The sequence below is a fragment of the Zalophus californianus genome, chromosome 9 (assembly GCF_009762305.2).
Source record: "Zalophus californianus isolate mZalCal1 chromosome 9, mZalCal1.pri.v2, whole genome shotgun sequence".
NCBI lineage: Eukaryota > Metazoa > Chordata > Mammalia > Carnivora > Otariidae > Zalophus > Zalophus californianus.
Window position 1 is genome coordinate 57,116,775 of NC_045603.1, and position 23,106 is coordinate 57,139,880.

At 48.4% G+C, this 23,106-nt stretch overlaps 2 protein-coding genes across 4 annotated transcripts; one reads left to right on the top strand and one right to left on the bottom strand.

Annotated features, from left to right (window-relative positions):
* The first annotated feature begins 158 nt into the window (after nt 1–158).
* Nucleotides 159–4,140, top strand: DDIT3 (DNA damage inducible transcript 3). The gene is made up of 4 exons (XM_027593873.2): nt 159–271; nt 2,536–2,583; nt 3,303–3,460; nt 3,556–4,140. The coding sequence occupies exons 3-4, from the start codon at nt 3,323–3,325 to the stop codon at nt 3,922–3,924; spliced, it is 507 nt and encodes a 168-aa protein (XP_027449674.2). The 5' UTR covers nt 159–271; nt 2,536–2,583; nt 3,303–3,322; the 3' UTR covers nt 3,925–4,140.
* Nucleotides 4,081–20,974, bottom strand: MARS1 (methionyl-tRNA synthetase 1). 3 transcript variants are annotated; one of them, XM_027593869.2, is made up of 22 exons: nt 20,817–20,925; nt 19,948–20,038; nt 19,708–19,786; nt 19,495–19,629; nt 19,078–19,153; nt 18,657–18,829; nt 18,378–18,484; nt 16,509–16,625; nt 16,188–16,391; nt 15,203–15,404; nt 13,029–13,103; nt 8,408–8,578; nt 8,142–8,237; nt 7,894–8,011; nt 7,291–7,504; nt 5,936–6,067; nt 5,720–5,824; nt 5,458–5,644; nt 4,745–4,816; nt 4,580–4,652; nt 4,400–4,492; nt 4,085–4,302 (listed from the first exon to the last, which is right to left on the bottom strand). In XM_027593869.2, exons 1-22 carry the CDS (start codon nt 20,923–20,925, stop codon nt 4,235–4,237), a joined length of 2,697 nt encoding a protein of 898 aa, XP_027449670.1. In that variant the 3' UTR covers nt 4,085–4,234. The 3 variants fall into 3 exon arrangements, with proteins under 3 accessions (XP_027449669.1, XP_027449673.1, XP_027449670.1); XM_027593868.2 differs by lacking the exon at nt 4,580–4,652 and having other exon boundaries at nt 4,081–4,302; nt 20,817–20,974; XM_027593872.2 differs by lacking the exons at nt 4,580–4,652; nt 19,078–19,153; nt 19,495–19,629; ... (1 more) ...; nt 19,948–20,038; nt 20,817–20,925 and adding an exon at nt 18,926–19,069 and having other exon boundaries at nt 4,081–4,302.
* Between the last annotated feature and the right edge of the window lie 2,132 nt (nt 20,975–23,106).

Here is a 23,106-nt window from a genome sequence, read left to right on the forward strand (position 1 = left end):
CCTCCAAGCAGGAGGGAGCGATGGGGGCGGTGCCGCGGGGGCTTCTGAGTGGCGGATGTAAGGGATGAGGCGGGGCCAGAGCTGGCGTGCCGCGTTCTGATTGGTAAGCTTCTGGACCCGCCCCCGAGAGGAGGGCAAGGCCTTATTAAAAGATAAGTGCTCCGAGCTACCGAGGTCAGAGGCTTGAGTCTAAGACACAGAGCGTATCATGTTGAAGATGAGCGGGTGGCAGCCACAGAGCCAAAATCAGAGCCGGAACCTGAGGAGAGAGGCGAGTACTGATCCCTCATCTACTTTTTACCCTCCTATCCTCGGGAACACGGGTTGTCCCCTCAAAGTTACGGCATCTGCTTTTTAGCATGTGGCCCCACCCCTTCCCCGATGAAGTCAGTGACAGTCCGAGGGAGGGATGGGGAGTATCGTTTATTCAGGAGTGGTGCTCACAGCCCTCTCTTCCTTAGGACGATAACGTCACCCCACCCCTGCCCGGAGCATGGGCCTGGCTCTGTGCCGTTGGGCCAGGGGGTCCGGATGCCCTAGGGAGATTTATTCTCTTCCGTTTCTGACCCCAGGCCTCCTCGTTGGGCCTGTGCGGTTGGAGGCGGGGCAGCAGGACACTCCCCCACGCCGAGAAGCCTAGGGGAACATGGCTCACGCCACTGCCTCCGCTTCACCATCAGCGAACGCCACTACCCCTACCCCACCCCCAATCCTGTCTCAGCGTCTCAGGGCCAGAGTGGCCACGTCGGTAGCTGGGGCTCCTGGATCCTCCACAGGACAGCCATTCCACACCCTAACGGAGAAGAGAACCTTAAGGAGACTGACTCAAGACTTTGGGAGGAAGGGTGCTAATGGTTGGGGAGCGGAGATGGGTTTCCCATTCCCCTAGAGGTCCCTGGGCCTCCTGTACAAGAGAGCATCCCGGATCTCTTAAGTGTGGGAAGCCATTTGGGGTCTCCCCAGTGTATGGTCTTTCCCCTGAGATAGGTCCCTGTCTCTTTACCCCTGTCCCGTCTCCAACTAATAATCTGTGTGTGTAACCATTGCATCAGGCCAGCCCCCTGTTTGGCTCTGCAGCCCTCTGGCCTGGGGCACCACTGCTGATGAAAGCAGCGTCCCACCCACTGGAAGGCAAGGAGGGTTCCCCAGGGAGGACAGCCCTGAAGAGAAACATTCTGGGCGATATTGCATCTCCAGTCCCTGGGGATAGGCAGCTGCTGCTCTGCCTCTGGGCTTCCTCCTCCCTTCCCTGTAAGAGACTGGTGAGAACTTACCCATTCATTCCTAACAAATTACTTACCATGCACCTACTATGTGCCATGCGTTTTAGGCCCAGGATACATCCATGAACAAGAAAATCTCTGCTCTCACAGAGTTTACATTTCAGTGGGAAAAGGTGCACGTGAATACAAAAGTGCCATGGAGAAAACCAAAGCATGGAAGGGTAGCGAATGCTCAGGGTGGGGGTTACAGTTTTACCTTGGGTGGCTAGGGATTCTTTCACTGAGGTGACATTTAAATGAGAGATCTAGAAAGAGACAAGGGTGTAAGCCCTGCAGATAGGTGGAAGGAAGAACCTTCCAGGAGAAGGAACAAGAACAGAGGTCCTAAGGTGGGAGCATGGAAACAGGAGGCCAGCTGGTTGGATTTAAGGAGGGGCAGTGGTCAATGAGAAATCCAGGGCAGGAAAGAAGTAGATTGTGTGAGGTCCGCTAAGCCATTTTAAGGAACTTAGCCTTTAATATTTATGACATTGGAAGTCATTGAGGGTTTTGAACAGAATGACAGGACCTGACTTAACTTTTTAAAGGCTCACTCTGGCTGTTTGTTGTGAACAGACTTGAGGAGGGGTGGCAAGAGCAGAAACTGGGTAATCCAACAGAGAGGGTAGTAACTTGATCTAGACTGAAAGCAATGCAACTGGGTTTTTGAAGAATGAGTTTAAAAAATTTAGCTGGTGGTTTGAATTGTGGGGTGTGAGACAGGAATCAAGGACAATACTAAGGCTTTTGGCTTAAGCAAGTAGAGTTGCCATTTACTGAGATAGGGAAGACCATGGAAGGGGAAGATGAGCAGAATTTGTCTTTGGACATATGAAGTCCGAGATGCCTTTTAGACATGCAAAAGGTGATTCTAGTAAGCAATTAGGTAACACAGTTGGAAGTCCCAGGAGAGATCAAGACTGGAAATGTGCATTTAGAAGATGTCAGTGTGTGAATGGAATTAGGAAAATACCACTTGATCTGTTGCCTTCCCTGTAGTCCAGTCCTTACCCTGGCAGGTTTGAGGCCTACCTTGAATTTAGAGAAAGTGGAGCTGGCCATGACTTTTCGATTATGTAATTGGGACCACAAATGTCAGCAACTAAAAATAAAGGTCAGGCTCTCCTCTGTCCTTGGAAATGGCTGCAGGGACCATTGACTGTCCACACCCTATAAGACAGGAAATGAGGAAAGACCAACAGGAGGCTGGAGATAAAAGGAGCTGCCTGCCTCCCTTCCAAAAATGGCTAACATCTATCTTTGATCCCCACAGTGTTCCAGAAGGAAGTGTATCTTCATACATCACCACACCTGAGAGCAGGTAAACTTCACCATACCTTTCCCAAAACCAGTTCTCACATGCTGCTTAGGGTCCTTGTACTGGTGTCCTAGTAAGTTATGAAAACACCTAGAGAAGACAGTAGAGGAGGGTTTGAATCGGAGCAGACTTTTGCTGACAGGCCACATCCACCTTCCTGGCCTGCCCCTAACTAGGTGACCAAATCACTATTCTTAGAGCATGTCCTAATTGAAAGCTGGATGAGTGAGCTGTCAGCCCCAACAAAGATAATTGGTTGGTCTTACCAGACCTCAGTCCCCATCAAGGTTAGACTCACCCAAAGGCCTGCCCACACAGGAGGAGAAAGGAACACAAGATGGTCTGATAATTGCCCCCTGGAAACTACCAACAGTTCCTCAAGAGAGGCTGAGGACTTTTACCAGGATGCCTTAAGAATGTATATTCTAGACCCATGCTTGTTCAAGTGCCAGGCGAAAGCAGCAGAGGGAAAATTAGTATAGACCAATTGATTCATTTTAAAGGGCCAAACAGTAAATATTTTGGATGCTAAGGTCTCCACTCTTAGCATGAAAGCAGCCATAATCAGTATGTAAATAAATGAATGTAGTTATGTTCCAGTAAAACTTGATCTGCAAACAGGTACCAGGCCAGTGTGCCAGCCTATATAGATGATCTGAATGCTTTGTGGAGTTGTTCCGCTCCCACCCCTGACCCCCCATCCTGAGTATGTCCTTTTCCAGAGCCTGATCCAACTGCAGAGATGGCAGCTGAGTCATTGCCTTTTTCCTTTGGGACACTGGCCAGCTGGGAGCTAGAAGCCTGGTATGAGGACCTGCAAGAGGTGCTGTCCTCAGATGAAAATGGGGGTACCTATGTTTCACCCCCTGGAAACAAGGAGGTGAGAATGCTATGCCTAAAGCTGGGGTGGGGTGGGGGTAATTGCCCTTCCCTTCTCAACTAATATCCACCCTACCTTTCCTCATTCCTTTGAAGGAAGAATCAAAATCCTTCACCACTCTTGACCCTGCCTCTCTGAGTTGGCTGACTGAGGAGCCAGGACCAGCAGAGGTCACGAACACCTCCCAGAGCCCTTGCTCTCCAGATTCCAGTCAGAGCTCCCTCGCTCAGGAGGAAGAAGAGGAAGACCACAGAAGACCCAGGAAACGGAAACAGAGTGGCCAGTCCCCAGCTGGGGCTGGAAAGCAACGCATCAAGGAGAAAGAACAAGAGAATGAGAGGAAAGTGGCACAGCTAGCTGAAGAGAATGAACGGCTCAAGCAGGAAATCGAGCGCCTGACCAGGGAAGTAGAGGCGACTCGCCGAGCTCTCATTGACCGAATGGTTAATCTGCACCAAGCATGAACAGTTGGGACCATCGCTTCCCCCTCAGGCCACTACCTACCGTTCACAAAAGTGGCTGCCGACCATCTCCTCCAGTGCCAGTGATGTGACCCTCAACCCCATCTAGTCAGGAGTGGGGGAAGCTTGGGGTAGATGACAGGAAAGGGTCTCAGCATGTATATAGAGATTGTTCATTTATTTATTACTGTCCGTATCCATTAAAGTCACTTTCTATGAGCCAGGTTCTCACTTTCACTTTTTCTTCTTGCCTTTAGGGGTTTCAAGGGGTTTCCCCTCAGCTAGAGCCAACTGTTTCTTCAGATCCAAGAGCTTAGCCACCTCGGCAGCAACCTGGTTCTTGTCTGCCTTTTGCGCCTTCAATTCTCGGACAATGTTGCCCTAAGAGCAGAGCAGGTGGGGGAAGAACAGTAGTGAGACCAGAGAGAGCCTATTTAGGATTCGGCTTTTCCGCTCTCCCCGGGCCCCCGCTGCGTACCTGTTTTGTCACCTCGTCTGTCAGCACTTGTACCTGCCGTGGTGCAGCGGCTGCCACAGCCCCTACAACTGCTGGGGGGGGCGGTGCTCTGGCCTGGAGAAGGACAACAGAGTTAAACCTGCTCTGTAAATATGCCCCCAGCCTCGGGTGTCGCCTCACAGCTCAGGGGACGGTAATGACCTTTCACTCCAAGGGCTCTTGCTGCTAGGACAGGGAAGAACAACTCGAAGGAAGGAAGGAGCAGGACCGGAAGCTGGAGAGAGTACTGAGTGAGAACTACTTAGGGACACCGAGGAGAGGACACTGTGGCTCTTGCTGGGTGACAGCACAGTCCAGCTTTCTCACCTGGTCCCCACCAAAGCGCTGCCTCAAACTTTCAATCTGGTCATTTTCCAGTTTTTGGAATAAGGGACTGACCTGTGAAGAAAGAATTCCATAATCATTCACTGACGAGGCAGAAACTCTGCCAGACTGTGCACAGGGCCACTCTATCCCCAGTCACTGACATTCAGGAACTCTACATGTTTTAGAAGAAACAAATGTACAAATGCCTGCCAATTTCAGTAAAGAATCCAGATAAAGCACTGGCACTGACTCTGAAAGGCCAAAGTATTAATAAGGTCCAAGACTACTTAACTATTTTAAGGATGCTAGGCTGACACAAGGCTATAAAGGTGAACTTACTTTATCCTCTTGTGTCAAAGAGGAAATGGCTATCCTGTATTCTCCCTGCTCACTGCCTGTTGGCATTATGGAGACCAGGGGACTGTGGTGTTTCTTCAAACGTCTACTGTAGACCAGTTAGTTTTACGTGCCAGGTCTTGGGTTCTGGCATGAAGAGTGATGATGGCATATGGGCTAGATGATACTGAGCTTGTGAGCAAATACCAAGGCCTTTCTGTCAGAAACAAGCCTAAGTGCACAGTGGGGAGGAGTGGGGTAGGGGTTCAGAAAACAGCTGTGAGAGTCCTATGTCCAAGTTCTCTGACCTCACCCCGAAGGCTGCATGGCAAGGGCAGGGATGATCAGAGGCCGGCCCGTCCAGCCCTCAGACCTACTGTGCCAATCTGGTGTCCGGCTGGTAAGGTGCACAGGAAGTTGGTGAGCAGGACACTGCAAGCTGGAGGTGGCAGCTGCAACTGGGCCTGGATGGTGGCACTGACCGTGGGCATGTAAGGCTGCAGCATGACGGACAGCAAGGCAGCGATATTCACTGCCAGGCCTGTCACTGTCCCAGCCCGCTGCCTGGGGAAGAAGAGACAGTCAGACTTTCCAGGAGGACACGGCCCACCACCACTTTATTCCTGTAGCCAAACTTACCTGTCAGCCTCACTGCCTTTAATCCGCTTCCAAGGCTCATTCACCTGAATGTACTGGTTGCCATGGCGAGAGATGGTGAGGATACTGCGTAGGGCCTCCCGGATCCTGGGAAGGGAGGGGGTGGGCCAAGGTGTAAAGTCCCAGAGGGACCAGTATGGGGTTCTCAACATGCCAACAGAGATCACTGAGATGAGACCCGGGTGCAAGATTGCTTACCGAACCTTCTCCAGCAGCTGGTGATAGTGCTGGAGTTCCAGGGTGACATGGGCCAGCAGGCGCCGATCATCAGAAGTAAGTACCATCTCGGGCACGTAACCCCCAAAAAACTTAGACACAAACATCCCAGCTCTTGATGTTAGTAAGGAAAGAGAGGGAAGAGAAAAGAGGAATTATTGCCCAGTCTCCTTCTAGAAATTTGACCTGATTCTCCTAATTCTCCTTTCTCTCAGAACTGACACCTCCTGGCTCCCTCAAGCTAGAAGGCAAAGCTTAACAAATTCTTTCTTCTCTCTCTCTCCCCTAAGAATAAGAAACCTGATAAAGTTAGGCAACATCCGTTTCATTTTTTTTTTTTTTAAAGATTTTATTTATTTGAGAGAGCGAGAATGAGAGAGAGAGAGCACATGAGAGGGGGGAGGGTCAGAGGGAGAGGCAGACTCCCCGCTGAGCAGGGAGCCGGATGCGGGACTCGATCCCGGGACTCCAGGATCATGACCTGAGCCGAAGGCAGTCGCTTAACCAACTGAGCCACCCAGGCGCCCCATCCGTTTCATTTTTAAGAAATCAATATAAAGAACGATCAAGTCAAAATATATGTAACTTGCTACCCAGTACTCTAATAGAGACAATCTGTGAAATGCGGTTGACAACCAAATCTGAAAGGGTGGGGAGCCACAGAGTATACTTCTTCAGACTGCAGAAGAGCTGAGATGGAGATCAATAATGGAGTGTGAGCCTAAAGTAACAAAAACTCCCCAAAGTACAGTAAATGTCTCCTACCCGTACACTAAAATAACCCCTTTCTTCAGCCAAACTTGTCTAATGTAACTTTTTTGCTAGGAGAGAATACATTTCCAATTTTATTTATTTATTTTTTAAGATTTTATTTATTTGACAGCACAAGCAGAGGGGGAGAGAGAGGGAAAAGCAGGCTCCCTGTTGAGCAAGGAGTCCGATGTGGGACTCGAGCCCAGAACTGTGGGATCATGACCCGGGCCGAAGGCAGCCGCTTAACCGACTGAGCCACCCAGGCGTCCCCATTTCCAATTCTATAAAAAACATTAATAAGAAACCAATTTGCAAAAATTCATTTTGTGACCAACTTTGCTAAAAGACACCTGTACAACTGACTTCACCCAAAGCAAACATATCCTACTATGTTCTAGGATCAGATACCAACTGATAGAAATCCACTTTCCACATTGTCCTCCCTATCCCTCACAGCTCCTGCTTATTCCTGCCTTCTTGGCACCCCCATCTCTTCCATCTCCCACCTAGTGGAGCAGAGCTAGTCTCCACCCCGCCCCGCCCCCAGCTCATCTGCTAACCCTGACCACCTGCCCAAGTCCCACCTGTTGATGAAGTTGCCCAGGTTGTTAAGCAATTCAGAATTATTCTTGAGCAACATGTCTGTCCAGGAGAAAGCACTGTCCTGGCCCTCAGGTCGAATGTAGAGCAGATAGAAGCGCCAGATGTCAGCAGGGATCCCTGTGTCCTGGGCCATGTCACCAAACACTCCCACGCCCCGGCTCTTGGAGAATTTCCCATCCTCGTAATTCAGGTACTCTGGACAGAGAAGGAGAATGAGAACCATGTGCTCAAATCACACCTTTTCCTCTCTGACCCACTAACTCTTCCTCTCCCTCAGCCTTAACTATGGGTGTCCAGCAACACTTCTCCTTGAGTAGCGGGCCTACAAAGAATTTGAGGATCTCTTCCTCTCCATTTTAGTCTTTTTTGCCCTTTGCTTCTACCCATTATAAAATTTTAGCTTCAGGCTTTTGCTTTCTTAGGCTCGTGTTCCCTTCTTCTGGGTTGAGTTCTCATGTTCTAATTACTTCCTATTTCATTTCAACTCCTAACTCAAGATCTAGCACCTCTCCAGGATCTTCTTCCAAATACTGCCTCAGCCCTCTTTCCCTAGGAACTTCCCCATCTTCAGTCTTCCAGGGTACCTGTAGCAATGAGGTGGTTGACCAAGGTATAGTTGTCCTCAGCTCCTAAAGCTGAACAAGGAAAAACTAAGCCGTGGAAGGGAACATTGTCTTTGGCCATGAACTGATACAGGTTCACCTACAGAATACAGTTGGGAAACAAAGGTCCTGAGATCTTCTTCAAAGGCCCAAGAAAGATCAGATACCCAACCCTAACCACCCCAACGCACGCACCCTCCCCACAGACAGGCTAACCAAGAACTGCTCACTTGTTCTGGGTTCTTCCACCATCTCTCCCACTGGTCTGTGTAGTTGGCGGTGATGGACAAGTAGCCAATAGTGGCATCAAACCAGACATAGAATACCTGGAGGGCCAGGAGGACGGAGTCAGACTAGGATGAAGGAACACTGGGAGAACCTCACCAACCCAGCCTTCAAATGAAGCAAGACATAATCAAGAGTCTATTCTACTAGCTCAGGGTCTCAACCCAAAGGCAGAATAGTATGACATATGAATAAAGCATAGGGTTTATACCTTGTCCTCAAAGCCTTCTAAGGGTACAGGGGTTCCCCATTTGAGATCTCGGGTTATGCAGCGTGGCTTGAGACCATCCCGAAGCCAAGAACGAATAATGAACCGGGCATTGGGTGTCCAGTCACTGCCAGGCAATGTCTTCCCCAACCATTCCTCCAGTCGTTTTTCCAGCTGAGATGGCAGAGAAAGTCAGAGAGCTGATTTAGGACAGTCTCATACATGGTTCGCATAAGGATAAATATGTACAACCTCTTTGGAATAGTTTGGCAGTATACAATTAAAAGACTCGTGACTGGGGCGCCTGGGTGGCCCAGTCGGTTAAGCATCTGCCTCCAGTTCAGGGCGTGATCCTGGGGTCCCAGGATTGAGCCCCGCTGAGCAGGGGGCCCACTTCTCCCTCTTCCTGCCGCTCCCCCTGACTGTGCTCTGTCAAATAAATAAAACTTTAAAAAAAAAAATAAAAAGACTCATGACTTTGACATAGCAATTCCACTGCTAGGAATTTCTGCAATAGAAATAGACAAAAATGGGATGCCTGGGTGGCTCAGTCACTTAAGCAACTGCCTCAGCTTTGGGTCCTGGGATCGAGCCCTGCATTGGGAGCCTGCTTCTCCCTCTGCCTTCTGATCCCCCTGCTTGTGCGCTCTCTGACAAATAAAATCTAAAAAAAAAAAAAAAAAAAAAACACACAAAAGTGCACGGATGCGTATATAAGGAAGTACATGCTCATCATAGCAAAAGAATTGCAACCAACTCCCATGGCTGAGCAGAGTTTAAAGAAATATGGTTTATCGATACAATTAAATACTTATAAAGCCATTAAAGAGTGAGTTAGATCTGTATGTACTGGACATATAAAGATCTCCAAGATACATTTATTAAGTAAAGCAAACCACAAAATAATATATCATATAATCCTATCATTATAAAAATAAGTAATAACATACAGATACACAGAAACTCAAAAAAACTGTGAAGAAATATATGTATCAGTGCTTTATTCTCAGATGGAATTATGCGGAACATCTACTTTTATACCATATTTCTACCTGAAATTTCAGAAACAAGCTTATTTCATTTTTATAAGCAGAAAAACAAAGATAAATCTGTTGGAAGGAATGGTTCATGTGATTTACGCACATAAATACCATAGCTTCTGAAGCCTGACAGTAGCTCTACTGGTGACGCTATGGGGAAACATGCACACAATGCTGGTAGGAAGGCAAAACAAGACAACACCTATTGAGGAAAATTTGGCAATAAACTACATATGCAGGTAATCACTTTTAAGGAATTTATCCTGAAGATACACTTCCAACAGTACAAAAATTCATAAGCACAAGGTTATTTGCTGCAGCATTATTTATAATCACAATTCACTGGAAACTACCTAAATGGTAGTCCTAGGAAACAGGTTGAATAAACTATAGTACCTACACCAAACGGAGTACTATGCAGCTGTTAAAAACTGACCAAATAAGGATATCTATGAACTGATATGGAGTGATTTCCAGAACATACTGTCAGGTGAAAAAAACAAAACGCAAAAGAGTATACACCCAGAATGCTGAATTTGAATGAGAAGAGGAAATAAGAAAACACACACACACACACCTGCTTATCTTGATATATATGTTTACAAAAGTAAACACATTAAGAATAAAACTGAAGACAAAGCTGATTAGCAACAGGAGATGGGAGAACAAGGTGGCATGAACAGGAAAGGGAATGACACTTCTCTGAGTATATACTTTTTTGTATGGTTTTGATTTTTAAAAGCAGATTGATGTTCTCCTTATTCAAAAAATAAAATTAACAAGGACAAGGAGAGGAAAAAAAACTATAGGCAAATGAACCGAACTTATTATTTCAGTAACAAAACCACGGTGAAGGGGGGGAAGAAGCTAAGCTAAAACAATTCTGAACACATTATCTGATTATATAGCCTCAGCTGGCGGAAGGGACAAGGCTGCCAACAAACCCCAAACTCTTTTTAGCAGGGCTTTTTGTAGTGGTATGGGTGAAGCAATTCTGAAATTATTTTTAGGTGTACCATAGGACTGAGCAAATGAGTAAAGGTCAGAAGCCAGGGTACTTACTGTGTTAGAAGGGAGAAACAAACATGAAATAAGGGAAGATGGGGAAGACTCCTGTAGGGATGGACTGGAATTGCAGGTGTCACAGTGTGAACTTCAAATGAATGCCTAACTCTTTTTGCGGGAAGGGCCTAGACGCAAAGACACCCCAGTTGCAATGAGCACACCTCAATCTGGGTCTCTAATACTGTTCTCTACTAAAATGAACCAGGGCTTTGTGGAGAAACGGCTGATTCTGAGGCTGAAACAAATGAACCTACATATCTTGTCATGCCAGAAAATAAGGAAGCACTTAGCAAAAGGTGGAAGATGTCAAAAACACAGAGAAACGATCTTAGAGGCTCCCACTGGCCAAATAAGGGACAATGTGAACATGAAAATAATTCATGACAGGAATGAATTACAAACCACTGAAAACAATAGGAATCCATGAGCCCACACTGATAATGGATACCTAATAACTAATAAATGAGCAAAGGAGAAGGGGCTGGAGTAGGGGTTGGAGAGTTGGAAAAGCTTCATGAAAAGTGGTTCAGGATAAGAATGATTAACTAAGGGGCACCTGGGTGGCTCAGCTGCTTAAGTGTCTGCCTTTGGCTCAGGTCATGATCCCGGGGTCCTGGGATTGAGCCCCGCACTGGGCTCCCTGCTCAGCGGGGAGCCTGCTTCTACCTCTCCCTCTGCCATCCCCCTGCTTGTGCTTGCTCACTCTCTCTCTCTCTCAATAAAAGCTTAAAAAAAGAATGATTAAATGGATGTTAAACCTATAGCACCTTTTAATGATGAGCAAGGTATTTGTATGCTGTAAAAATATACTCCCATAAGCTGCTTATAAGTTATAAGGGAAAAAATGTTAATTGTATAGTAGAGAAAATGAGTAACACCGCAACTAGACAAAATTAACATCACCAATCAGGGGGAAATGGCCATCATGTACCTCTGGAAAGGACACAATACCATTTATGTAGTATTCCAACTAAGGATGCATAACCTGAATTTAATCATGAGGAAACAGCCAACAAATCCAAAATAAGGAATATTCTATTGGGGGGAGGTTGGGGGGTGCAGGGACCGCAGTATTAAACACTGTTAAAAGATAAAAGATAAAGAAAGGCTGAGGAACTGTTTTAGATTAAAGGAAACTAGACAGATAGAAAAACTAAATGCAATACATGACCCTGAGCTAGGCTGTGTACTAAAGGAAAAATAACCCCATAAAAGGTATTATTGGGATAACTGACAAAATTGAAATATGGATAGTAGATCAGACTACAGCAATGTTAAATTTCTTGAAGTTGTTTACTATGGCTATGCAAGAATATCTTTTTTTCCTTAGGAAACACAATTAAGTATTTAAGAGTAAAGAGTATACAAGGGCACCTGGGTGGCAGTCGGTTAGGCATCCGGCTCAGGTGGTGATCTTGGGATCATGGGATCAAGCCCTGCATCGGGCTCCATGCTCAGCGGAGTCTGCTTAAGACTCTCTTTCCCCTCTCTCTGCCCCTCCCCACTGTGTGCACGCACGCTCCTCTCTCTAAACAAATAAATAAATCTTTTAAAAAAAAGAGATTAAAGAGGCTACGTCTGCACGTGCATATGTGGAAAGAGCAAGAATATGCTTAAATAAATAGAGCAAAACCTTAACAACTAGTGAACCTAGATAATGGGTACATGAGGTTCTTTGATCTAGGAACTGTTTATTTTTATTTAATTTATTTTCCAACAGAGAGAGACAGCAAGAGAGGAAACACAAGCAGGGGGCAGTGGGAGAGGGAGAAGCAGGCTTCTCGCTGAGCAGGGAGCCCGAAGCGGGACTCAATCTCAGGACCCTGGGATCATGACCCGAGCCAAAGGCAGACGCCCAATGACTGAGGACCCAGGCGCCCGCAACTGTTTATTCTTGCAGCTTTTGGTGAACTTGAAATTATTTCCAAAGTTAAAAAGGAGGCAAATCTACTAATGCAGAAAATCCAGTCAAGACACATCATAAAGTAAAAGAAAGAGAGTAGAGTGCAAAACAGTGTGAATGCCATGATCTAATTTGTATTAGGAAAAAGAAAAAAGATATGAAAACACTTTCATTTGCATATGTTATTTCTGAATAGACACAAAGGAAAATGAGCCTCAATACCTCTGGGGAACAGGCCCAGGCCTTGCACTTTGTCCCCTTTAATCTGTTATGCCTTTTTTACAATAAGCCTGTGTATTTTGGGGGGCGCCTGGGTGGCTCAGATGGTAGAGCATCTGCCTTCCGCTCAGGTCATGATCTCCAGGTCCTTAGGATCGAGCCCCACGTCGGGCTCCCTGCTCAGTGGGGAGTCTGCTTCTCCCTCTCCCTCTGCCGCTCCCCACTGCTCCTGCTCTCTCTCTCTCTCTAATGAATCAATAAAATTCTTTAAAAAAAAGCCTCTGTATTTTTAAAAGGGAAATTAAAAACACTTGAGCATGGCTTGGTACAGATCTGTGGCTGAGGCAGAGGGCCCGAAGAGGCCATGCAGACTAGCTTGAGGCAAAGGCCCACTTACCTTAGGCAGGTCCAGGAACAGGTGCCGAGAGGATTTCACCACAGGGCACGACCGGCATACTTTACACTGAGGTTTCTGTGAAGGGAAATTCAAGGGAAAGGGTGACCCACAGTGATGACGTAGGATCAGTACTTGAGGCCAGAGGAAGCTGTGCAGGCAAAGGGAGACGCACGGAGGAATGAGCTCCCCAGTCTGCCATCTTACTGAGCTTCATGCTTACTTGGGCCTTCTGTGAACTTGAATACTCAGGTCCACAGAGCATAACATTTGTTACTCAAGAGTTTCACGACTCTGTCCTATCACTGCAAAGAATAGGAAAAAGCACTCTGTGAGTGCAGGCTAAGTAAAGAGCACTGTACACAGCTGTGTGAGGGGAGGAAGGAGCCAAGACACACATTTCCTCTCCCTGAGAAAGTTACAATCATGTCAGGGAGAGCGGGTCCCCTGAGAAACAAGTGCAGACCTTTTCAAAGCAAAACATCAAGAAATACTTATGTTCACGGCACCCACTGACTCTAATACTGGCGGGGGATGGCGAGAGAACTCAATAGTCGGGGCGTGGGAGGTGGCCAATGGAAGCTTCCCAATGAGTTCTGATCTGGGCTTTTGAGTCCTTTCTCTTTTGAAGAGGCTCCACGCCCCGCATGGGGCTTGAACTCACTCAGGACTGACCCTGAGATCAAGAGGCGCCAGTTCTACCGACTGAGCCAGCCAGGCGCCCGGGCTTCTGAAGCGGAGCGACGAGATCTCTCTCAGGACCTGTGTCCTGAGCTCTACCAGCCTATCTCCAACCGCCTACCTGACGCCTCCGCGTGGGTGTCAGACAGGCACCGCAAGCTGAACAAACCCGGTACCCCTGCACTCCACCAGGGCGCCTGTCCTTCACCCAAGCCTGCCCATGTCTGTAGACGGTGCTGCTGTCTACCCCAGCGGCTCAAGCCAAAAACTTCCAAGTCGTTGTTTTCTTGACGTCCCCTCACCCCGAATTCACCTGTTCAGGTCTATAGAGTTTGCCTCCGAAATCTATTTCAAATTCTTTGCTCCTCCGCATCCCTGCTGTTACTAGCCCAGGCCAACCTATCGTCCCATCTCTGAGCTACCACTCTGGCCTCCACACTGGTCTCCCCACCTTCTCTCTTGCTTCCCTCCCGTCCATTTTGCACAGAGCAGCCTACCATCCAGCTGCCACAATGGCTTACCAGGCCCCGGGCATCAGTCACCGCCAACCTCTCTGCCCTCATCTCAGTCCAGCCTCCCTCTCACTGTGCTACAGCTGAGCTGGCCTTCTCCCTCTGCCCAGCCAACTGCTTGCTGCCTTGTGCCTTTGCACTTCCTGCTCCTTCTGCTTGGAACGCTCTCAACCTATCATCACCCGACCTGCTCCTTCTCATTCTTCAGTTAAACTCTCAGGTCACGTGTCAGCTCCTCTGACAAGCCTTCCCTGATCACCTGGCTAAAATCTTTCCCCAGAAGCCACTGTCCCAGCGTCTCGGCAGTTTATCCTGTATGGATGCTCTTGGCTTCAGGGTTGGTCTCCTCCCCACACCAGAGAAAGATCTGTCTTATTCACTGCTACATCCCCAGCAGTCCCCAATGACTACCCTATCATAAGGACTCAAAACACATGTGTTGTATAAATGAACGAGTAAGTTAGCCAAAGAATAAACACAGATAAGAGGAAACGCATTTACGGAATAAAAAAACAACTAATAAACAAAGGCAGATCAGGTGGTCTGAAGCAGGAGCAAAGGTAGGGAAGCAGGCCCTCAACTTGCCTATTTCCTAGCACAATGCTAGGCACGTGGTAAATGCTCTGTAAGTGTCCAATGGACCGAACGATGAGATGGGGTAAAAGCAGCACTGGTGAGAGGCGCCTGGGGGGCTCAGTCGGTGAAACAGCTGCCTTCGGCTCAGGTCATGATCCCAGGGTCCTGCGATGGAGCTCTACCTTGGGCTCCCTGCTCAGCGGGGAGTCTGCTTCTCCCTCTCTCTCCCCCTGCTCTCTTTCTCTCAAATAAATAATTAAAATCTTAAAAGAAAAAAAAAAAAGAGGCACTGGGGAAAGGTCCTGAACGCTAAAATAAAAATCCCGAATGGGATCAGCCTGGGAGTCCCTGAACAATAGAGACTGTTTCCTTCCTCCTTCCTCTCCTTCCATGAGATGCTGCTCTCACCTTGAGCTCAGTGGCATTGATGAGCTTGCCGCACTTGTCACACTGGTCACCCCGGGCCTCCTCGTAGCCACAGAAGGGACACACGCCCTCCACAAAGCGGTCAGCCAGGAAGCGGGCACAGCGTTCACACCGCAGCTGCTCCACAGTATCTTGCAGCACAAAACCTCGGCTCAACAACCGCTGGAAGATGTCCTGCGTGATTCTGGCAAGGTGAGTCAGGCACAGGGGAGGGCCAGGTCAGAGGAGGTCAGAGGAGGGGGTGCCCCCTCCCTCCTGTCACTCCACCCAGGCCCCACATCAGTCCCAGTGCCGCAGAAACCAGGCAGAAGGCCCCCCAAGGCCATGGCCATCTAGTCATCTTTAGGGAGTCTTACTGGATGACCCAGACCCCTCATACACACTCCCCAACTCCCCCACACAATCTCTTCCCTCAACACTCTAGAATTTATGTTTGTCAAATACAAACTTAACAGTTTTGTACTCTTCGCTAACAAAAATCTCTAAAAGGACAGGACTGTACTCTTTTTTAATATGTCCCAGAATCAGAATTAACCAGTCCAACTGCGAAACTACTTAACAGTATTAAGCTGACAGCCTGCCCATTATACAGTTTTTATTAAGGATGAATAACAGGCAGAGAAAGAATGAGTGTATTTGCTGTACACCCGTATGGGAGTGGGAGGGAATGTCTTTACAACTCCAGAGCAGCCAGGGAAGAGCAGGGTGGTGGCAGAGGGCAGGCAGATACTTCCCATGAGCCTAAGTTCTGTCTCTTCCCTGCCTCACCGCTCCTTCAGCCCCTGGGCAGCCTTCCACATCTACGGAATCCCCATACTTGGGATCCATTTCAGGGCAATATTCAGATCCTAAGTTTGGGGCGGGGGGGGCTGCCTAGACAACACTTTTGGTTCCGTCTCCAGGACATTCTCACTGCCCCCAGCCCCAGCGTTCACCCTCCATTTCTGACTGATTAGAGGAAACCTACTTGGTCTGCTGTGGAGTAGTGGTACGACCAAAAATATCAAACGAGATATTAAACCAGCGGTAGATGTCGGCATGGATGGCGTGGTACTTGTCACAGATCTCCTGGGGCGTCAGGCCCTCCTCCATAGCCTTGGTCTCCGTTGCTGTACCGTACTCATCTGTCCCACACAGATAGAGGGTGTTCCACTGGCGGAGGCGGGAGTACCTGGAGGGGATATGGTGATCGCAGGGGCCCCCCACCAGCCTCCACCCTCAAGGCATTCTGTTCCCTTGCTCGCCCACCGCTCCCTCAGAAGGTCCCTCCCCCAGCAGCCGGCTCCACCTGGCAAAGACGTCGGCACTGAGCACGCAACCAATGAGGTTTCCAAGGTGCGGGACATTGTTGACGTAAGGGAGGGCGCTGGTGATGAGCACATTCCTTTCCCCAGGCACAGGCAGCCTGGTAGGAAAAGAGAAAAACAACAGTCCATGGAGAAGAAGCAAGGCTCAAGAGGGACCAACAGTGCACAGAACACCCAGACACAGACCTGTTCTACTGTCACTCAGGTACATCTGAAGTCTTTCCTCACGTGAAACCACAGGATCATGAACTCCCCTAAAAGCCATGAGACCCCCTACAGTTGAAAGTGCAGGGCCTGCCACAGTGAGCAAGGCCAGGTACTGCTCTTACGGAGCTGCATTCCACACTGACCTCTGTCTCACTTTAGGATCACGACTGATTCTTTTCCACCAGCTCATTCTCAGACTCCAACTTCCTGGGTATTGACAAAACTCTTCCTGGTTCTGTCCAACCACCACGCCCCCCAGACTCCCAATGCCACCCAAGCACGCTTTCCCAGCACCACCCTCTTCCCTTCTTCCCAGCTGGAAGCATGACCTCCAGTCACTGCTTCAAGTACTCACAGCCTGCCACTCAAGTCCTTCCGTACCCTTGACTCCTCCCCCTCCCTAACCCACGGTGGTACTCTCTCCGTGGTCCCACTCAAGGCCGCAGGCATCAGCTACCACCTTCCTAGCCACGTTCTCCAGCAACTTTCCCAGGCACATGCCTAGTCATGCCACTCAATCTGTGGTCTCAAGTCACTCGAGCCACTCTGCTCTTTTTGTGCTTCGCACCCGACAGCTTGGCTGCACACATCCTTGGCACTGACCCCTCACCAGGGCTCCTTTGATCTTTCCAACCATTCTCAGCCTATAATCGCTCCCATCCTTTACCGTGTCCTTCAACCTTAGCCATCCTGACAGCTCAGATTCCCATGGTTTCTACTGTTAACAAAGACTCAAATGATTCTTCTTCTTAACCTCACTCCTTCTTCCCAGCTGCTAATATAAATTCCAGTTAGAGATTCCAACTACTTCCTGGAACATTTTCCAGCTCATTTCCTTAAAAGAGAGCTCACTGATTTCTCTTGCATTCATTAACTTTGCTCCCTATAACTAAACACCGTAATTTTTTCTGAAACCCAGCTGAGAAATCAGCTCCTTCAGGGAAGACTTCCTTCACGAACAACCAGCCTTCCACCGTCATCCTTGTATCCCGAGCCCCTAAGCACTTTGTAGCACACTGTGTGGCGCTCATGTGTCACTCTGTGACCTGTCTTCATTGGAAGTGTGCTTCCTACCACGGCAAACATAAAGGCGAGTATGCCTGGGGTTCTATCCTCTGGGGGGGTTACATTCTATTACATAACTGGTGTCTGTGATCAGTGTGGTGAGAGGTACAAAGTGCCAAAGGAAAAGATGGAAATTAAAGAGATCAGTGCAAGTGACCTGTCAGACAGATATTGGCACTATCAATAACTTCCATTTAAGAGACCAAACCTCAGGGTGCCTGGGTGGCTGTCACTTAAGCATCATTTTTATTTATTTATCTGACAGAGAGAGAGAGCGAGCGAGAGAGGGAACACAAGCAGGGGGAGTGGGAGAGGGAGAAGCAGGCTTCCCGCCGAGCAAGGAGCCCAATGCGGGGCTCAATCCCAGGACCCTGGGATCATGACCTGAGCCGAAGGCAGACGCCTAACGACTGAGCCACCCAGGTGCCCCAAGCATCTGACTCTTGATATCAGCTCAGGTCTCCATCTCAGGGCCATGAGTTTAAGCCCCGTGTTGGACTCCACACTGGTGTGGAGCCTACCTAAAAAAACAAAGCAAAACAAACCAAAACAAAGCCCACTCATCACTGCCTACTCACACAGGATTCTGCCGTGGCCGAAGTGGGGGCAAGCTTTCCAGGCCCTTCTCCCAAGCAGTTACAGCCATGGCGATCTCCTCCTCAGACAGAGTGGCCAACTCCTCCTCCTGTGAAGAGCAGACACAATCCCTCACCAGCTGCGGAGGCCCAGAGACTAAAGAAACTTTCCTTGCTCTCAACAACTGAAAGAGTTACTGGCCATGCTCGAAGTCCCTCTCCAAGCCCCCCCCACCCCCAGGTACTGAGGCTGTATGGGGACCCTGCTGCTCTGTTCCAAACCTCAGGCTCATTGCTGACAGCCCTCCCCTCAAAGGAGCCAGGCTGAGGCTGCTTCTGGAGGTAGGGCCGGAGGGCCAGGACACCCTGCTGCTTCAGCACAGTCTCTGCAGCTCTCTGACATGGCTCCTGAGAACTCAGGGTCTGGAACCAGCTGTGCAGGGCACCCAATTCCTCTGTGGGCATGGGAGAAAAGAGGAAATTAGCAAGACCTGGAATGGGCAAGGCAAGAATGGATCTCCTCCCTTTCTTCATTAAGTTTCTCCAGTTACCTTCCCCAGTTCCCTCAGCCATCTTTATGCTGTAACTGCCCCGTCAAGCTACACTTCAAAGCGGATCCTCAATTTTGTATTGCCCATTCTGTAATTCCTCCACCAAGCTCCTGGGCTGGGGTTGGGGATGAAGTGACATGCACAGTTCTCACCAGGGAGGTAGGCTGGGTCTTGAAGTAATGGGTATAGAGCTCCCCACAAAACAATGTCAGCTAGAGATTCTGTCTCCTTCGTTGAAGAAAAAAAGAAAAAGGTCCACAGGTAAAATACTATGTTTCTTTCCAGTGCAGACAATAATTTCGAACATTTCCTAAACACTTACTACGAGTCAAACACTTCGTTAAGAACTTTAAGTTACCTCGCTTAATCCTCACAATAACCCACTGAGGTGGCTACTAACATTACCCCACCTCAAAAATAAAAAAACTTGAGAATTAAGAGTCTGGTGATTTTTCAAGATTATACTGCTAGCAAGTGGCAGTGTTGGGTTTTGCACTCTGAGTATAGCCTTCCTCTTGGTTCTCATATCATACAATTTTCTCTGATCCCCATTTCAGAGCCCAACTCACCCCAGCCAGGAAAGGACAGCTCCGACGACTCAAGCTTTGGTCAATGTGAGTCAGGGCTCTCCGGACTGGGCCAAGAACATCTTCCCCCTTTTTGCCTTGGACCACTAAGTAGTACAGGGCAGCAGACAAAGCTGGCTAAAATGTGGGGGACACAGGTCAGGATGGCCATACAAAGCAAGGGCCTGCCTGCCATCCCCCATGTCTCAGGCCCACCTGCAGCTCCGTAGCTTCCCATTCCAGCCACTGGTTGGTGAGGTCATCCTGCTCCCAGCCAGATAACAGAAAGAAGTATCTGCCCAAGGAGAGAGCAACGGAAGGTGGAATTAGAGGGGCCCATCTGTCTAGCCTATTTCTTACCCCACAGTGAAGTAGTGGTTGCAAATAAAACCACACAGCGGACAGTAAACCCTGATTTTATTCAGCCACCTCCCTGCCTTAAGGACCAATACTGACCGGCAGATTGCACTAGTGGAGAAGAGGTAGTTGCCACTATCCAGTTGCAAGACAGGAACCTTAGGCCGGGTCAGGAACGGGACCACACACACTGATGTGGAAGAGGAAAAGGAGTGGAAAGACAAGAAAAAGAAAAAAAAAAAAAGTTAACTTAGAAGGACAACTTCACATTGTTCAGGGAAAAAGAGAAGACACTGGAAAGATTTCTGGGTAGGACCGCTGCAAGGGGGTGGGTCCAGAATGCGCTGGACAGACTAGCAGGTGTTCAGCTGAGACCGCCAGTTGGAAGCAACAGATGGGCATTGCAGAGGGGTGGTGGTGGTGGTACTGGGACAGTGCAGCAGCCAAATACTGAAACAACCGAGAGTAACAGGGTGATCTAAGGAACTGGGAGTACAGACAGAACTACTTTTAAGAGGCACCCAAACAGATGGTGGTAGAAGAGGTAAACCGAAAGGAGTGAATGTGCGTCTGTTTTAGGAGAGGAGAGTAGGGTTTCCTAAAAACAACAAAGGGGTGCCTGGAGGTGGCGATGAGTAACTAGAGATAGTATGGGGGTGGGAGGAGCCTGAAGGGTGTGGGGAAAAGCTGGAAAGGAGCTAGAGGTTCACTGGAGTGAGGCGGGATACGGGAAGATGGGGGGGGTTAGAGATGAGGGAAGGGGTATACCAAGGGTAGGTAATTAAGGGAAGCAATTAATGAAAGATGTGACGGGGAGAAAAGGGATGGGCTGACCAAGAATAATGGGGGAGGAGGTGGACGGGACTGAGTGATGGAGGGTGGGGGTTTGGGGAAGACAACTGCGGGATGTATGTCGGGCGTGCTTTTCGGCCCCCTCATCCCCCGCCCACCAGCACCAGCCCGACTACCTTCGGGGCCTACGGTGCTGATAAGCAGCTCCGCTCTGCCCTGGGCCCTGCCCGCCGCGGCCAGCACGGGCAGGCTCCCCGGGGCGCCCTCGCTCACGAACAGTCTCATTTCGCCGTGGATCCCACGCTGATGCAAGCGGAACCGGTCTCCTGCGCGTGGGCTGAGCGTCCGCCACGATGCATGCCGGGAAATGGAGTTCTGAACTATGTCATTCCCTGGGCACCGCTCGCGGAAAGTAGACTATTTCTCCCATCATGCAACATCAGGAAACAGGAAAAGAATATCATCGAGATGGAGAGGCAGCAGAGGCTGTGCTAGAGTGGCACTTTTTTGGTGGCTGGGCTGGAGAAAGCGATTCCGTGTAGAGTCCGGCGCACTGCGCTTGAATCCTCTACCGCAGCTGGGCGGCGGTGACGGAAACCAACGCCTTGTCTAGTCTTGCTGAAGTGGCATTGTCATGACAGGGACTACCACCAAAGGCCGACTCTCGATTCGGGTTCACAAGAATAGGAATTATACAGTTGAGAGTTACGATGAACTTACTTTAGTGACACAATGGAAATTAATGTAGATATCCTATTAATAAAAAAGCATGTGACTATTAAATTTTGGTTTAATACCAGTCGGCTGCTAGACAGTGTCAATGAAGGTGAGGGAGCGCGTGTAGCGACAAAGTCAGATTGAAAGGAAGTAAGAAGGCTGAGAGTTTGGCAGTAAGTGTTTATTTACGAGGAGGTACATATCAGTAATTGAGAAAGGAAGGCTTCTTATTCATTTTTGCCTCCCTTTGAGAATAATTAATACCTGGGGCGCCTGGCTGGCTCAGTCAGAAGAGCACAGGACTGTTGATCTTGGGGTCATGAGTTCCAGCCCTATGATGGGTGTAGAGATTACTTAAATAAATAAACTTAAATAAACTTAAAAAGAATAATGACTAATAGTACTTATGAGTTAAGCACTGTTCTAAGTACTTTAACGTATATATTAATTAACTCTCAAAAAAACCCTCTGGGGCATCTGGACCTTTTGAAGCGAGGCCTGGCAGCTTCTGCCCAGGCTTCTTGGAACACTGGTAGCTCTGCAGCCATGTAAGAAGTCTCACTACCTTGAGACTGCCATGCTGTAGAGGTCCCATGTTGACACTCTGGCTGACAGCTCCAGCTGATCCCAGCATTCCAGTCATTCCCATCAAGGTGTCAGGTATGTGAGTGAAGCTCTCCAGACCACGCCATCTGCCTGCTGAATATCACTAAGTGAATAGCCAATGCCACTGGGGTAAAAGAATCACCCAGCTGAGCCCTATCCAAATTTCTGTCCCAGAAAATTGTGAGCTATAAGAAAATGGTTATTTAACAAAATGCAAACAAACAATGAGCTTGGTTCTCTCATTCTTGTTTTATAGATGAGGAAACCGAGGCACGGAGAGGTTACTTTGTGCCACACACTATACGAGGCATTGAAGATGCAATTACCAACAAAACAGATATAGGCTTCTGCTTCGGCAGAGCTCACAGACTTCCTCGGAAGTCAAAAAATAAACTAATCTTTAAAGTTTCATGGAAGTCATAATGGGCGATGTAAAACTTGCTGTGGGAGCTCCTAGTTAGGGCCCCAACCCGATTCTAAGTGGTTAAGAGAGGGTTTCTTGTGCAAATGACCTTTCAGCTGAGATCAGAATGATAAGTAAGCGTTAGCCAGTGAAGATTGGTGAGGAAGTGTCTCAGGCAGAGGGGAAAAAATATATGCAAAGGACCAGAGACCTCAGTGCATTTTAGGAATCTGAGGAATTAGTGAGTGGTGAGACTATGGAGTTTGTGGTAGGGAGCATGAAAAGGCTAGGCTCAAGGGAGAAAGTCTCCGTAAACCATACTGTAAATTTTGGACTTGACTCTGAGGACAATGAGAAGCCTTTGAAATGTTAAGTCAGAGACATGGCAAGGCATTTTTGTGCTTTAGGAAGGTCACTCTGGCTGCTGTGCCAGGAATGGACTGGAGGTGAGGAGAACCATAGGCAAGGAGACTAGTTAGGAGGCTATATCATCCAGACTAAGGAAGATGATAGTTGTAGAGATTAAAGGAAGTAGGTAGATTGAAAAGATTTAGTAATCAGCTAAATAGGAGTGGTAATAAAGCAGCAGAAATTAAGGTTGGCTGCCAGTTTCTTTTTTTTTTTAAGATTTTATTTATTTATTTTGACTGAGAGGGATAGCGAGAAAGGGAACACAAGCAGGGGGAGTAGGAGAGGGAGAAGCAAGCTTCCTGTGGAGCAGGGAGCCCGACGTGGGGCTC